Consider the following 14,492-nt stretch of genomic DNA (forward strand, 5'->3'; position numbering starts at 1 on the left):
ATTTTGTTCGACGCTTCACATGGCCGCCCACGACACTCCTCGCCTGGCACCCGCGACTCTTAGCCTGGCCGCGCGCCGCCACACATCGCCGCTTCCTGCAGCCGCCCAAATCTCATCCTCCGCTGGCCCCCAACATCGATCTCTCATCCGGCCGGCAATCCTGTTCATCGAGCCAGCGAGTCCAAGGCGCGGCCATCTCCTCCAAGACCTCCAGGTGATGTTCCCATCGGTTCAGCATCCAATGATCTAGGTTATACGTATTGCAATTTCTATATTCTTTAGTTTCTTGCAATATACTGAGGAAAGTTCCCATCCAATGATCTAGGTTGTATGAATTCCGGTACTTTTGTTAGTAAGGAATCATGTCTAGGAAGAGATCCCTTTTTCGAAGACAGTTGGATGATTCAACATCCGATGATGATGATTTTGACATGTTATCGGCTGCTGTAATTGTGGACTCCTTTGCCAATGCCAAAAAAAACACGGTGGCTCTGTCGAAGGCCATAGAGTTCTTCACCGTGATAGAGAAGGCGGCCACGAGAGGTTGTTTCAAGATTACATGGCGGAGAATCCAACATATGGCCCTGAAATATTTCGTCGAAGGTACAGGATGTCTAGAGAGCTTTTCGTACGCATCATGAATGCAGTTGAAGCACACGATGATTATTTTGTGCAGAAAAGGAACGCGGCTAATGTACTTGGATTGAGTTGCCTGCAAAAAGTCACTGCAGCAATGCGTATGCTCACTTATGGCGTTCCCGCTGATGCGACAGATGAGTACGTTCGCATTGGCGAAAGTACTGCACTAGAGAGCTTACGGAGGTTTGTTACTGCAATTGATGAAATATTTGGAGAAGAATACCTCAGATATCCCAATGAGGCGGACACAGCACGCTTACTTGCAATGGGTGAGCAACAAGGCTTTCCAGGGATGCTAGGGTCCATAGATTGTATGCATTGGGCGTGGAAGAACTGTCCATACGATAAACAGGGTCAATACAAGGGGAAAGAGGAGAAGCCCACTATCATTTTGGAGGCTGTTGCTTCGAACGACCTTTGGATATGGCACGCCTTTTTTGGAATGCCCGGCTCTCATAATGATATCAATGTTCTTCATAGGTCTCCGTTGTTTGATAACTTGGCAGAAGGAAAAGCTCCAGAAGTCAATAACTTGAACTCCAAAGAAGCTTAAATAAATTTCATAATGGTTCAACAGTAACAACTGAAGTGACACAGTGCTGGATAACTAAACTGAATTTAACAATAACTTGAACTCATTTGCTGGATACTAAACTAAATTTAACAATAACTTGAACTCATTTGCTGGATAACTAAATTTAATTTTCCTCCATCTTCTCCATAATCATCTTCTGCTTCTTCTCAACCCATGCACGCTGGGTCGGGGTGAGGGACGACATGTCTGCTAACATAATATCTTTTTCCTCTTTCAGTAGCTTCGCTTCTGCTTTTTTTTCTTCACTTGCAACCCGTTTCTTCTCTAGCTCTAGAGCAGCCTTCTCTACCTCTAGTGAAGCCATGAACCTTGCTTCTTTGGCCTTCTCCAAAACCTCCCTCTTTGCCATCATCTTATCCAAAGCTTCCATGCAAGCCTCGCCACCACCACGCTTCATATTTGCTTTTACCTTCTTTATCCCATCTGACCTTTTCTTTGGTAAGGTTTGTTCATCTTCAGCTTCTATGAGAGCATCATTATGTGTGGCATCATTATGTGTGCCATCATCATATGTGGCTCCTTCATCCCTCGGCCTGGAACTCTTCTGTTTTTTCTTGCTTGCTTGCTTCTCTTTCTCCACCTCAGCTAGTTCTATCATCTTCAATTTCCACTTGTCTTCCCCCTTCAATATTTTCCAACAGTGTAAAAGACCAAAAGTTTTGTCGTCCTTGTCCCATTCCACATACAATTTTTTTGCTTCAATAATCTGTAAAGGGATATTGTCAGTGCATATATCATTTATAAAAAAACCAAATTAAAGTAAAACAACACATGTTTGCATACCTTGTCATCAATAGTTAACCCACTTTGATTCCTACGTAGAATGGCCTCATAGCATGAACAAAACTTGTTCACTTGCAATTGAATTGTCAGCCACCTATGCATAATACTGCTCACTGTCCTCTCATCAGGAGTTTCCTTGTGTTCCTCATAATAGGCATGAATTCGTCCCCAAAAAGATGAACGAGTTTGATTGGCACCGTGAATGGGATCTTTGCTTACATTCAACCAGCCCGAGCATATAATTTCATCTTCCTGCCAATGGAAATTCTTTTTCCTCTTGGCTGCTCCCGGCTTTGTACTGCGGCTAACTTGCAGTTCGTCATGAGGTTGAGTGTCTTGAGTTAATCCAATGTCCATGTCTTCCAAACTAGCACCAGCTTCAACTTCTCCAAGAATGTTCGACAAGAAATTTGGGTCATCTACTTGCATCTCCATTCCTATAAAAAAAATACAACTACCACTAATTAACAAGAAGAACTAGGTTGCTGTTTTGTTTCAGTACAAAAAATACAAATCAAGGCATGAATGGTAGGTGAATCTACCACTACCACATATGAAACCTAGCACGCAACAAAAATCAACCCTAGCAGAATCATTCAAGGCATATGAACCATCATCGCTGAATCCAATCAAGGCATATGAACCATCATCGCTGAACCCAATCAAGGCATATGAACCCTAGGGGAACCAAATCAAGGCATGGAGTTGGACTGAGATTAGATCAAGGATGACGTACCTCAGGATCGGGAGTAGGGCGGCCACCGCGACTGTGTCTGTTCGAGTCCAGGAGGCACTTCGCGATGGGATCTGGATCCAGTCCTCGCGAGGAAGACGTCGGCGCAGCTGGCTCTTCGAGTCGCGCCAGGGATATATGAAGCGGTACGAGGCCTGGGTGGCGAGGGAAACGCAGGGTGAAAGTTCCATCTGTGCGCGGGAGAGGAGGCGGGGCCGGCAATTCACGCGATGGCAACGCGATGGCAAGTCCCCTACCGCACGCAAATATGCGCGTGAACGACCGGTGGATGGCAAGTTGGGAAAATTTGCCAAGCCATATGCCAAACTGTTGGAGTTTGATTTTTCTAGTTTTGCCAAAAAACCAAGGATAGCAAGTGGTTTTGGCAAACTCTTGGAGATGCTCTTAGACATTTAAGCATGGGACTTGATTATATACACACACACACACACACACACACACACACACACACACACACACTATGAATTTATTTAAATTAATTCAATCCACATCATGTCTACTAGAAATAGAAAATATGATTCTTGAGGTTAGTAATATTTTTACTGTATTTCTACATATGGTACAAAAGAATACATATTAAAGTTATAAATTTAAGTGAAAGTATGTCTATAATACATGTTAAAGTCATATATTTCACTGAAGCTATGATTTAATTTTATTAGCCATACAACTTGTATAAACTTTAGGGCCCCGATTTATCGTCGCTCCAGCCTCAAATTTCTCGAGACAGCCCCGAGCACGGAGCACCTCCCCTACTCCTGCGACCGGCACCGCCGGGCAGCACCTCGCCACGTCCCCCACTCCAGCCGACTCGCCCCCTGCACTCCCCCTCGCCGGCTCGATCGGTCGCCCCCTGCGGGCTGCGGCCCTTGCCCTTTTCCTTGTTGCGGCTGCTTCAAAATTTTATACATGTGGCATACCCAGCCATAAATTCCTGGCTCCGCCACTGCACGCGACCCACCCTCCGACGGGCCCGAAGCAAGACAACGCGACCAATATGTGTCTGTCGGCTCTCCAGAGCCGTGTACAGGCCCCTATCGGCTATTGGGAGGTCAATATCGGACCGATAGGCCTCCTATCGGACTTCCAGCGCCCGACAGACTACTAGATTTATAATTTTTCTTATCCGAATGCTACATTTGCGATTAATAATTAAAATAATGTTATTTAAAAAAATTCCTACAACAACATGACCAAGAAGTTTGTCGTGGACCTGCATATCAACGGCAGCACCCCATACCGCGTCAACGCGAACGTCAACCTTACAAGCTTGCCGAAGACAGTGGCCAAGGGCACCATGGGGTACATCGATCCGGAGTTCGTCAACACGCACCGCCGGAGCACGGAGTCAGACATCTATAGCTTCGGCATCGTCCTGCTTGAGATGGTCTCCGGCCGGCCACCCGTGGACCGCCGGGATCCGTCTTTCTTTCTGCTCAAGTGGGTAGAGACCTTGTACTGCCAAGCCGTTGGCCGCATCCTGGACGCGGCTGACACACGGTTGCGGGGAGACGAAGCCGACGACCGGCAGATGCAGCGCGCTCTGCTCGTGGGGCTCTGGTGCACGCACCGTGACCCTGAGCAGCGACCATCCATCGCGGAGGCCATGCAGGCCCTGCAGTCCGAGGAGTGGAAGTTGCCTGTGCTCTCGTTACACATGTACAGCAGGCTGGCGACGTCGCCATATGCTGGCATCGTTGCCTCCACGGGCGTCGACTCTGGTGTCTCCGGATGCTCCTTCTCTAGCGGCGTCCGCTCGGCAGACACCGCTGGGACGACGACAGGCTCGTCGGAATCGTTTGGAAATTTAGCGGTTCCGCCACCGCATTCCAAGTGGTAGTAATTGTGTCCGGTTTAACTAAACTGCTGCTTGTCGCTGCTCCCAGGTAGGAGTCTACATGTACTGTAATGTACTGTATGTAGTTGATCAATCTCTGATGATTCCTGTTCAAGTATTTTTCTCGTTTCACAATATCTCTGTTTGCTACGGCTGTGCTTTCTACTCCACGTACGTATTGGCAGATGAAGCAAGTTTCAGCTTTGTTTTATTACTTGCGTCCTGCTAGATCAGTTTAGCTTATCCTTAGATGGCCGCTCCGTTTATTATATATATGTATTTTTTGAAACAATGACAGGAGCTCTGCCTCTTAATTAAGACGAAAGAATCTATATCTGTTATAAAGATAACCCCCACTATCTATTCTATCTCATTCCACAGCGATCCACGTCATCATCAGCTAGCACAGATTAAGGGGGTGTTTGGTAGCGATTCTAGAACTGATTTAGGAGCTGTTTTGCGTCATCCGTTACCAAACGGGTGAAAAAAAACACTCCTCGCGCCGAAAAACGCGGTCTCACAGCGTAGTTTTGGCAGACGGGGCCGAAAAATGTAGCTCCCCCGGCTCCCTCAAACTGGTTCACGAGCCAAATTACCTATTTGCCCTTGATTTTACCCAAAAATCACATCCTATCCGCCACCCTCCCCAATCCCCATGCACGCAGCATCCCTCTCCGTTGCGTCCTCTTCCTTGGGGCGACAAAGCACGGACGATGACATTGCTCCATGGATCCCCGGCCGCCTGGGAGGAGTGACGGCGATTGGGTCATGGAAACCAATAGATCGGGCGGTGCTCAAGCTGATCCGAGCGTGGAGCAAGAAGTCCAATGCAGGGGCGGCTCGTGGCTGGAAGGGCCACCGGCGGTAGGCATGTCCAGCCTCCTCGTCGGTGCTTCAGGCGGCTGCGCTGGAGGAGGCCTGGGTGCCGGCGCAGGCACCGGGCCCCTAGCCTGGCCGTGGTCGGGTGCCCCCCCCCCCCTCCCCCCGCCAGCGCCTCGTGGATGGGCCCGCCTCCGGGCGGCGGCGCATCGCCGAGCATGCCCCTGAGTTGCCTATAATTTATATTAACTTTTATTTCAAAAGCACTCAAATATAGAAACATCTACAAAATACAACTCAAAGATTATGGCAAGTAATGTACAAGGAGCATCTTGGACATTTCTCCTCTCTTAGCCATTCGTCCCAAGACAGGAGAAGCTGTTCAGCCAAACGGTTTTTTCAAAACAGCTTCACTTCACCAGAGAATCTACTCTACCGGACAAGCTGTAGCTGAGGCTGTTTTTGGCACAGTCGGAGCTATACCAAACGGCCTCTAAGGGCGCGTTTAGTTGGCCGGAATTTGGAGGTGCAAAGTTTGCATAGTGTCAGATTCCATACTGTAGCATTTCGTTTGTATTTGGTAATAATTATTCAACCGTTGACTAATTAGGCTCAAAATATTCGTCTCGCAAAGTACAACTAAACTGTGCAATTAGTTTTTAATTTCGTCTACTTTTAGTATTCCATGCATGTACCGCAAGTTTGATGTGACGGATAATCTTCTTTTTGCATAGTATCAAAGTTGGGAACTAAACGAGGGCTAAGTGAAAAACCTTTACTGTACCAATCCAATCCAATCAACCGTGCAGGATGAGCTCTAGTGTGTGTGCCTTTTATCAGCGCTGACGAGTGAACTGCCGCACTGTCGGCATTGACCAGGTCCAAGCCTCAACGCTGCACGTCCTCCACGTCGCGCGCGTGGAGCTGGAGCTCTGCCGCGCCAGCGGCGTTAGCAGCAAATTCAAAATCAAATTGGAGAGCGCCAAGTCTCTCTTTTTTTCGAGGAAAGAAGAATTATATTATATGATAACCGGATATATCAACACGTTACAAGCACTCTGGATTACAAAATAGTATTCACGTTGTGAATAGCACAACTCAAAACCTAAACTGTTAGACGCTTTGCAGTGTGGAAGACCGTACAAGCAAACACTCGGCAAATGCCCTGAGAACAAATGTCCAACGAACGACGGCCAACATTCTTGTAGGCGGAATTGAGGAACTTCTTATTTCTGGTGTCTTTCTTCTTCTTCTTTCTGCCACCGAAGAATGAGGAAGACTGATCTGAAAATTATTCTCTCTAGTCCTTCATCGTGGCCAGATCTAACCACAACAAAACGGAGAAGAGACCGGAGAAAATTATTCCATAGCGGCGACATCATCTCCGCCTTGATGCCGCCGTCCGGAAACAAAAGTCTCTATGTCGTCATGTCGATGAAAATGCTGACGCCGAAGTTATCGCCCTCATCTCCAACGGAGCCGCCATGGAGAAGACGATTCCACCCTTCACCGTCGCCGGGGAGGAGAAGGAGGAGATAAAACTCCAATGGCAAGAAATTTGGCATGGAGAGACATTAACTCTAATGACTCCATCTACTAGGAAAAACTTATTAAAAATAATGGATCTCCACTTCCTTCAGCCCCCGGCGAGATGCCGAAGGGGAAGGGAGGGGGACCAGCGATGGTGGACGGCGGGGAGCGGCGGCGGCACTAGGGCAGGAGTCACCGAGTCGCTCTTCGATTAGTTTCCCTAGGAGGAACCTGAGAGCGCCAAGTCTCTAAACAATTGTTGTTCACTTGGTTCTATAAATAGAGAGTACGGCGGGCCTACAGACCCTCCTGGGGCACCCAAAGCACCCTGTTGGCCATAAGAAGCAAGGCCAATAAGCTTGGCTTATAGCCAAGCCATGTCATTTGGAGACGAGCTTAATAGATCATTCATACAACAGTTAGTCTCTTCACTTTGTTTCAAAACATTTATTTTATTAGTAAGGGTCCCACCACCACGTCCGTCCGGCCGCCCACACATTCTTTGCACGGGAGGCCCACAACCTGCATCTGCAGTGACAAGCATGGCTGGAAGCGGGCGCGTGCTAGGCGCTTGATGCATCGGGACGTGCGTTCAGCCGGTCGACGGACCCGTCGACCATCCTCTTCTCTCTCCTCTTTTCTCTCTCTTCCACGTCAGATTTTGCTTAGCTGTCATGTACCTGCTCTAAGGGTATATACAACCCACGGACAAGGGCTGTCTGCAAGTTTTTGGAATTCACGACACAGATAGCTAAATAGACATTTCATACATCACATAGATAAGGGTTGTCTGTTTGACTGTCTGCAAGCTATTTAACGTTTGTATTTAACTATGATCAATTATGAGTACTATTTTTGTATACTATTGTGTTGCTAATTGATACGTGGAGTATGATTGCAAATTTTTTAAGATCCATCAATATAAGTAATATATTATACATGACTTCTGAGAGAGCTGCATTGTACACATACTGGAACAGAAAAAAATGAAAGCAATACAAGGAGCCATTTTTTAAGATCCATCAATATAAGTAATATTAATATATTATACATGACTTCAGAGAAAGCTGCATTGTACACATACTGGAACAGAAAAAAAATAAAAGCAATACAAAGAGCCATTCAGTCATCACTATAAGGAGCCATTCAGTCATCACTATAAGAAAGCAGTATATATCCACACCTTGCATAACTTTCAGAAAAAAAAGAAAGGTAGATGCATAACTTTCAGTTAAACATAGAACACTAGTAGCCTATATATCGTCCACACCTTGCAGAACCAAACCAATCACTTAGTGGCAATCTGATTGTTGCCATCATGTTGAACCTCGAAGGAGATAGATGGAAAATACATAAGCTTCCTGTCATTGGCCACAAAAAACAGAAACAATCAGAAATGTAATGCATTCAGTAACTGAAACTGAAAACTGAAGAAGGCAAAGGATGACAATGTTCAGAGCATACATGAATCTCAGGAAAAAAAAAAGATCTGATAGTAGTTCACAGTTTCAGAACTACAACAGTTACTAGATGACAGGAAGTGGAGATTGCATAGTTTCAGCAACATTGGATAGTATGTTTTTGACCTCTATGTTTTCTGTGAAACAATAGATTTCGAAAGAGTGGGAAATCACCAGCAGAAACAATAGATTTCGAAAGGGTCGGCAGGCTGCCCAGAACAAATCGCCAGCAGAAAAAAGACACCATCAGGCTGCCGTTCCAACAATCTCCAAAACACAACGCCGCTAGGCTGGCGCCGCAGTGCCGCTCCGACAAACCGGAAGAGTGCTGTCAGGCTGCCGTTGTACATGGGATCGCCGCCGTTCTGAAGAAAAGCTCCGTCAGGCTGCTGAAAAGGAGGCCGGATCAAAGTGCCGTCAGGCTGCGCAAACCCCCCGGGGAGGGGCAACCAGAGCACCGTCAGGCTGCTGGCCAGAAAGGGCCGACAAGCTGCCGGAGTGCTGAACTGAAGACACCATTCGAAGGTCCGTCAGGCTGCTGGCCAGATATGACCGGGATGCTGCCGGACTGAAAAGCAAACAACTGTAAGTTGCTGCACTTGCATATACGTGCAGAGATACGGCGAGTATGCCGGAGATCGACGGAGAGTCGGAGACAAGGCATGTCAGGTTCTGAGCTGCCTGGAGCACATCGCCAACATCAGGCTCCTCACCTGCAAATCTGCAACCTTGTTAGCCCCTGCAGCAGTACCCGTTGTGCGCTGCGTTTGGATGTCGCACGGTAAGAAGCTGTATTGTTCACGCCTTGTCATTGTTCCTTCTCTGGTTCTAATCTTCAAGGCTTCACCGGCAACTCTGCATGTTCTGGTGAACGGCCGACAGACAAAGCTGCGGTCGATCTCTCTGTTCTCATAAACGGTCGGCAGATAAAGCTGCTCTGTCCTCATGTTCTCATGAACGGCTAGGCCATATCGCTGCGGATGAGTAGCGCGTATGGATCTTGCCTGGTAATTGGTAAACAAAGGTAAACGACCAATACAAAATCGGTGGACGCACTTGGCTCCACTCAATTAAAATCTATGGTAAAAATTGGTTTGGACACGATCTGGACTCTATCCAATTATATATGGTCCATGCTACGAAATTGGTTAGACATGTATTGCCTCTAACCCGGTCATAATCATGGTATAAAATTGATATGGATACGGATTGGCTTCATACATATGATAAATAGAAGAAGAAAAAAACGTCAAGAACATGCATACTTGACACATTGGAGAGTATGTCCATTTGTTTAGCTCAGATCAGCTAGCAAATCTAGATACATTCTTGCATGAAACCCGAGGTAAGGCTATCCGTACTCCTCCACCTCTATTTCCATCTCTAAAAAGGAATATTCTATCCTAGTCATCGAGATTCTCTACTCTATATCTGTTTTTCCCGTACCCGTATTATCTCTATCACATACTCTATACCCACTATTTCATATTTTATTCTCCTCCCTCCCTCTTTCTCTCTCTCTCTAACTCTCTCTCTCCTGTTGCTGTAGTGTTGCTACAGTGTTTAACGGGCTGCTCTCTCAGGCGCGGTCTATGGCGGTCTTCTGTGCAGCCGGTACGCTCGCGGGCCGTTTGCAAGCGCGCGGTGCGCACCACGCGCACGCTACCGGTAGCGTAGCGGCAGCTTTGGCGCTGCCCGGTGCGGACAGCCTAAGCTAGCATCGGGGTCAAGCGAATCTTGCATCTTAATAACAAAGTTGATATAAACAAATTGTGCCATGGCAGGTCCGACACATGAGCACCACTTACACCATACCTTGGTCCATTAATAAAATAAACAAATCACGTCAACTAAAAATTGCACCTGAGTCTTTTTATGGGTGGTGACACAAGGGATTAAATAATCCTATCTCAAAACTTGTTGTGTCTATGGAAAATCCCACGACCAGCATCATATTTAAGATAATAAAAGTCTAGTCCATATGAAGTACCAACATATCGCGGGTAACTTAAATCTTGCATCTTAGTTAGACTGTATCCATATAAGATCGTGTCTAGCTACGCTATTAAATTAAATTAAGGAAAAAGTCTATTTTTGCCCTCCAACTATGGGTGCAGTTAGTCTCTAGCCCTCTAACTCGAAAATCTGACACGCGCAGTCTCTTAACTCTCAAAATCAGTTAAAATTGGCCCTCGCGCCCATTCGACCCTGGTTTTGGCCCAGTCAACCCGCCACGATCGCGGTTTCGGCCCGGTCTCCATGTCTGACAAGCCGGTCCACATCGCGAGCTTCCATTGTCTCGGTGCTTTCAGCCGCAGCCGAGGCTGAGGTCAAAATCGACGCCATCGGTGACCACCTCGACGAGCTCCTATCCAGCGCCTCGCCGTCGTCCTCCCACCATCCCCAGTCCCAAGCTGTGGCGGCACGCGCGCTGAGCGCGCGCATCGACCGCGCCGTCGCGCCGGCCGAGCCCCTCCTCACGGCGTTCCGCCACGTGTCCGCGCTCGCCGAGGAGGCCACGCCACCCGCGAACCCGGGCGACACCGAGAGTGCGGTCGTGTTCGTCGACCGTGTGGACCAGCTGTGGGAAGCCATCGAGGAAGTGGTGGTGCGCGGCGAAGAGGCCGTCCGGAGGGTGGAGGAGGCGGTCGGTTTCCTGGGCCGGACCAAGAAACCACTCGGTCTTGTGTTGGGGAGAGAAGGGATGGTTTCTATCTTCTTCCCCAGATCCCGTGCGCTCACCTCCCAGCTACCGACGACGAGCTCCCCGCGCAGCAGCTCCTCATCCGCGGCTACAGGCTCCTACTGCGCCGATCGACGCCGACGCCGCACGCAGTGCTGAGCTCGAGCTGCCGCTGGAACAGGAATCGGAAGCACGTCGTCGTTGTACAGGAAGGCGACGCGGACCAGGCGGACCAACAATAGACGGGGACGACCCTATGGCCTCGACCACTGGACGCCATGGAGCTCCGGCTGCGGCCGCTCGACGCCGTGGAGGTCCGGTCGCGGCCTCGACGCCCGCCCTCCCCGCACGACTGCTCGACGCCATGGAGCTCCGGCTGCGGCCGCTGGACGTCGTGGAGGTCCGGTCGCGGCCTCAACGCCCACCCTCCCCGCGTAGCTGCTCGACGCCATGGAGCTCTGGCTGCGGCCGCTGGATGCCTACCTCCCCGTGCGCGGCCGCTCGACGCCGTGGAGGTCCGGCCACGGCCGCTCCACGCCCAGCTCGCGCGTCTCCCCGCGCCGACCCGCCTCGACGCCATGGAGGTTCAGCCGTGGCCCTCCTCCCCGTGCCGGCTCGCCCTCCCCATGCTGGCCAGCCTCGACGCCCAGCTCGCTCGTCTCCCTCCTCTACGCACGACGAGCGATCTCGTATAGTCGCATATCTCGTCTCCGTCTCCCTCCCCTCCCTCCCCTGCCACACGGATGCTCGGGGTGCAGGGCATCTATCTCTACGGGAGGCACAGAGGATCCGATATGGGAAGGGAGGATGATTCGTCAGACATGGAGACTGGGCCGAAACCACGGTCGTGGCGGGTTGACTGGGCCGAAACCGCAGTCGAATGGGCGCGAGGGCCAATTTTAACTGGTTTTGAGAGTTAAGAGACTGCGCGTGTCTGGTTTTCGAGTTAGAGGGCTAGAAACAAACTGCAGCCATAGTTGGAGGGGCTAAAAATAGACTTTCTCCTTAAATTAAATAGCATCATATATGTGAATTCCTGGCCAAATACCAGGTCATGAGCACATATGCTAAGGGGCTAATGTGCTAATGAAGGGTTAAAGATTAACCCCTTTTAGCCCTCCTGTTTGGATCCCCAAGGGCTAAAAGGTGGTTAAAAGGGGAGGGCTAATCTTTAGCTCTTATCCAAACAGACTCTCACTTTGATATGATAAGTTAATTGCACGTGCCACGACTGAGTCTAGCACTGCAACGATCTCTCTAAGTCTTGGTGCAATAAACGCCTTGACTTAGCCCCAAATAAATACCGCACTATATGCCGGGTGCGTCCATAAATTGGCATTTCAAAACATGACAATTCAGGATCTTATATGATCCAACAAGACTATCAAATCTGGTCTTCAAAATCGATCATGTGCATGTATGATACGATGCACTAAATAAACATCCATCATACAAACAAATCGATTTCTCCCTGTCCAAGTATATGCCATAATGCATGCAGTGGCTTAATTGCACGCCGAGCGCATCCATAAGTGTCAACACATATCGATTCATGGTTTTTCATGATCCCATAAGACTATATCAAATTTGGTCTATGCGGCAAACTATCGTGTATACGCAATACAATGCACTATGAACTAATAAAGAAATAAATATCAAACAAATCAACTCCTCTTGGCCGACACGCATACGTGTCGTGATGCATGTAGTGGCTTAAAATGCACACATGCCCAAATAATAAATAAGTTATTGATACTTAGCGCCATGTCATGGCCTAAACAAATAACAAGATATTTGTAAAAGGGTGCATGAATCAAAAGACATGCATATCATGATTTGGTAAAAAGCTAACCGTTAGCAAACAACCATATAGGGAGTATATATTAACTCCTCACCAAATGAAATAGTGTCATGCTTAAAGAAATGACAATTGTCAAGTTTAAACATATGCATGCGTCCGTCCATGGCTATAAGAGCCAAGCTCTCTTCTCTCTCCTCTCTTATCTCCTCCACATCAGCAAAAATGTTGACTAGGCTATAAGCCCATTATTATATCTGCTCTAAGACTGAAGACTTTATTTTCTTTTCTAGTTTGTAATAGCCCGCCATGTGATGAAATCTTTCTTTTTTCATGTAGCATGTTGGAACTCTTAATCAAGGGTGTTCTCTTCGAAGATGTAATTAACATAATTTTTATGCAAATATAAGAATTATGAAAGTATGGACTCGCAATACCTGTTATTTTACTCTTGTCCCAATTAAATTAAATCAAAACCAAATTTGTCTCTACACGCGGAGGCAGGTCATAGCCGCCCATTTACTCGCCATCAGTATTGTCCATGCCTGCCCTAGGGAGTGAAATAAATGGTAACCTTTAGCAGAGTATTGGTACAACACATCATTTCATTCAGCTCTGGGACATAGTCCATTTGAGGTATTGTATGGTCATCCTCCTAGACACCTGGGCATTCCTGATCCAAGTGCAGTTACTGTCAAGGATTTGTCCAGTTGGTTAATGGAAAGAAATCTACTCCATCAGTTGATTCAGCAACAATTCCAGCGAGCTCAGCAAAGGATGAAGACCCAGGCTGATAAAAACAGAATGGAAAGAGAGTTTCAAGTGGGGGGCATGGTTTATTTAAATCTATAGCCTCACACTCAATCTTCAATAGCATTTCGCAGCAACCACAAACTCTCTTTCAGATTCTTTGGCCCATACAAAATTCTAGAAAGGGTGGGCTCTGTGGCTTATAAGTTGGATATGTCAGCAACTACTCAAATTTATCCTGTTGTCCAAGTATCCTAGTTGAAGAAGCATGTTCCTCCAGCTGAAGTTATTGGGTCCTTGGAAGCAGTTGCTACTGACCCAACTGCTGAAGTTCTTCCCTTGCAGATGTTGTCTGTCAACATGATCCAGCAAGGTGGAGCTCTGAAGAAGCGTTGTATTGGTGCAATGGACTGCAAAACCGGTGTCCATGTCCGCCTGGGAAGATGATCAGGATATGAAGCGCCGTTACTCCACAGCTTGGTGACAAGCTGTTGCTAAAGCCGGGGGCAATGTCAGGCACCGACTGACTGAAGAGAAGAAGTCCGAGTGTGGCTGAAGCATAGGAGTTTGGGTTGGCATGGAGTTGTTGGTGTTGGGCTTGGCCCTAGTTAGGCGTAGGGGCTCGGCCCATGTTAGGGAAGCGGTGCTGGCAAATTAAGTTGGCTATAATAACATAAACGGTTATCGCATAACTGAAATACAATTTCCCCTCCTAAATGCTTTGGTTGAGCTGTTCTTCCCCAAATCTTCCTTGTTGTTCACTCATATCCTAAATTCGATTCAAACCCTTCCCCATATTCTTTCTAGTCCGAGACAGAGAGTTGGGATTCGAATTCGATGGCTT

General features: G+C 47.9%; 2 protein-coding genes across 2 annotated transcripts; one reads left to right on the forward strand and one right to left on the reverse strand.

Moving 5' to 3' along the window:
* The first annotated feature begins 559 nt into the window (after positions 1 to 559).
* On the forward strand, positions 560 to 1,192 carry LOC136511283 (uncharacterized). Its single transcript, XM_066505409.1, has one exon. The coding sequence runs from the start codon at positions 560 to 562 to the stop codon at positions 1,190 to 1,192; it is 633 nt and encodes a 210-aa protein (XP_066361506.1).
* Positions 1,193 to 1,337: 145 nt separating this feature from the next.
* Positions 1,338 to 2,941, reverse strand: LOC136511284 (glutathione S-transferase T3-like). The gene is made up of 4 exons (XM_066505410.1): positions 2,754 to 2,941; positions 2,566 to 2,636; positions 2,018 to 2,454; positions 1,338 to 1,940 (listed from the first exon to the last, which is right to left on the reverse strand). Exons 1-4 carry the CDS (start codon positions 2,939 to 2,941, stop codon positions 1,338 to 1,340), a joined length of 1,299 nt encoding a protein of 432 aa, XP_066361507.1.
* Positions 2,942 to 14,492: the final 11,551 nt, after the last annotated feature.

The sequence above is a fragment of the Miscanthus floridulus genome, chromosome 16, assembly GCF_019320115.1.
Source record: "Miscanthus floridulus cultivar M001 chromosome 16, ASM1932011v1, whole genome shotgun sequence".
NCBI lineage: Eukaryota > Viridiplantae > Streptophyta > Magnoliopsida > Poales > Poaceae > Miscanthus > Miscanthus floridulus.

Excerpts from the sequence above, each read along its gene's own strand:
- LOC136511284 (XM_066505410.1), bottom strand. The coding sequence starts at position 2,941 with ATGGAACTTTCACCCTGCGTTTCCCTCGCCACCCAGGCCTCGTACCGC. Across the intron at positions 2,637-2,753 it reads GCCCTACTCCCGATCCTGAG|CGATGATGGTTCATATGCCT; the intron begins GTACGTCATCCT and ends GATTGGATTCAG. Across the intron at positions 2,455-2,565 it reads CGTGCTAGGTTTCATATGTG|GAATGGAGATGCAAGTAGAT; the intron begins GTAGTGGTAGAT and ends TTTTTTTTATAG.
- LOC136511283 (XM_066505409.1), top strand. The coding sequence starts at position 560 with ATGGCGGAGAATCCAACATATGGCCCTGAAATATTTCGTCGAAGGTAC.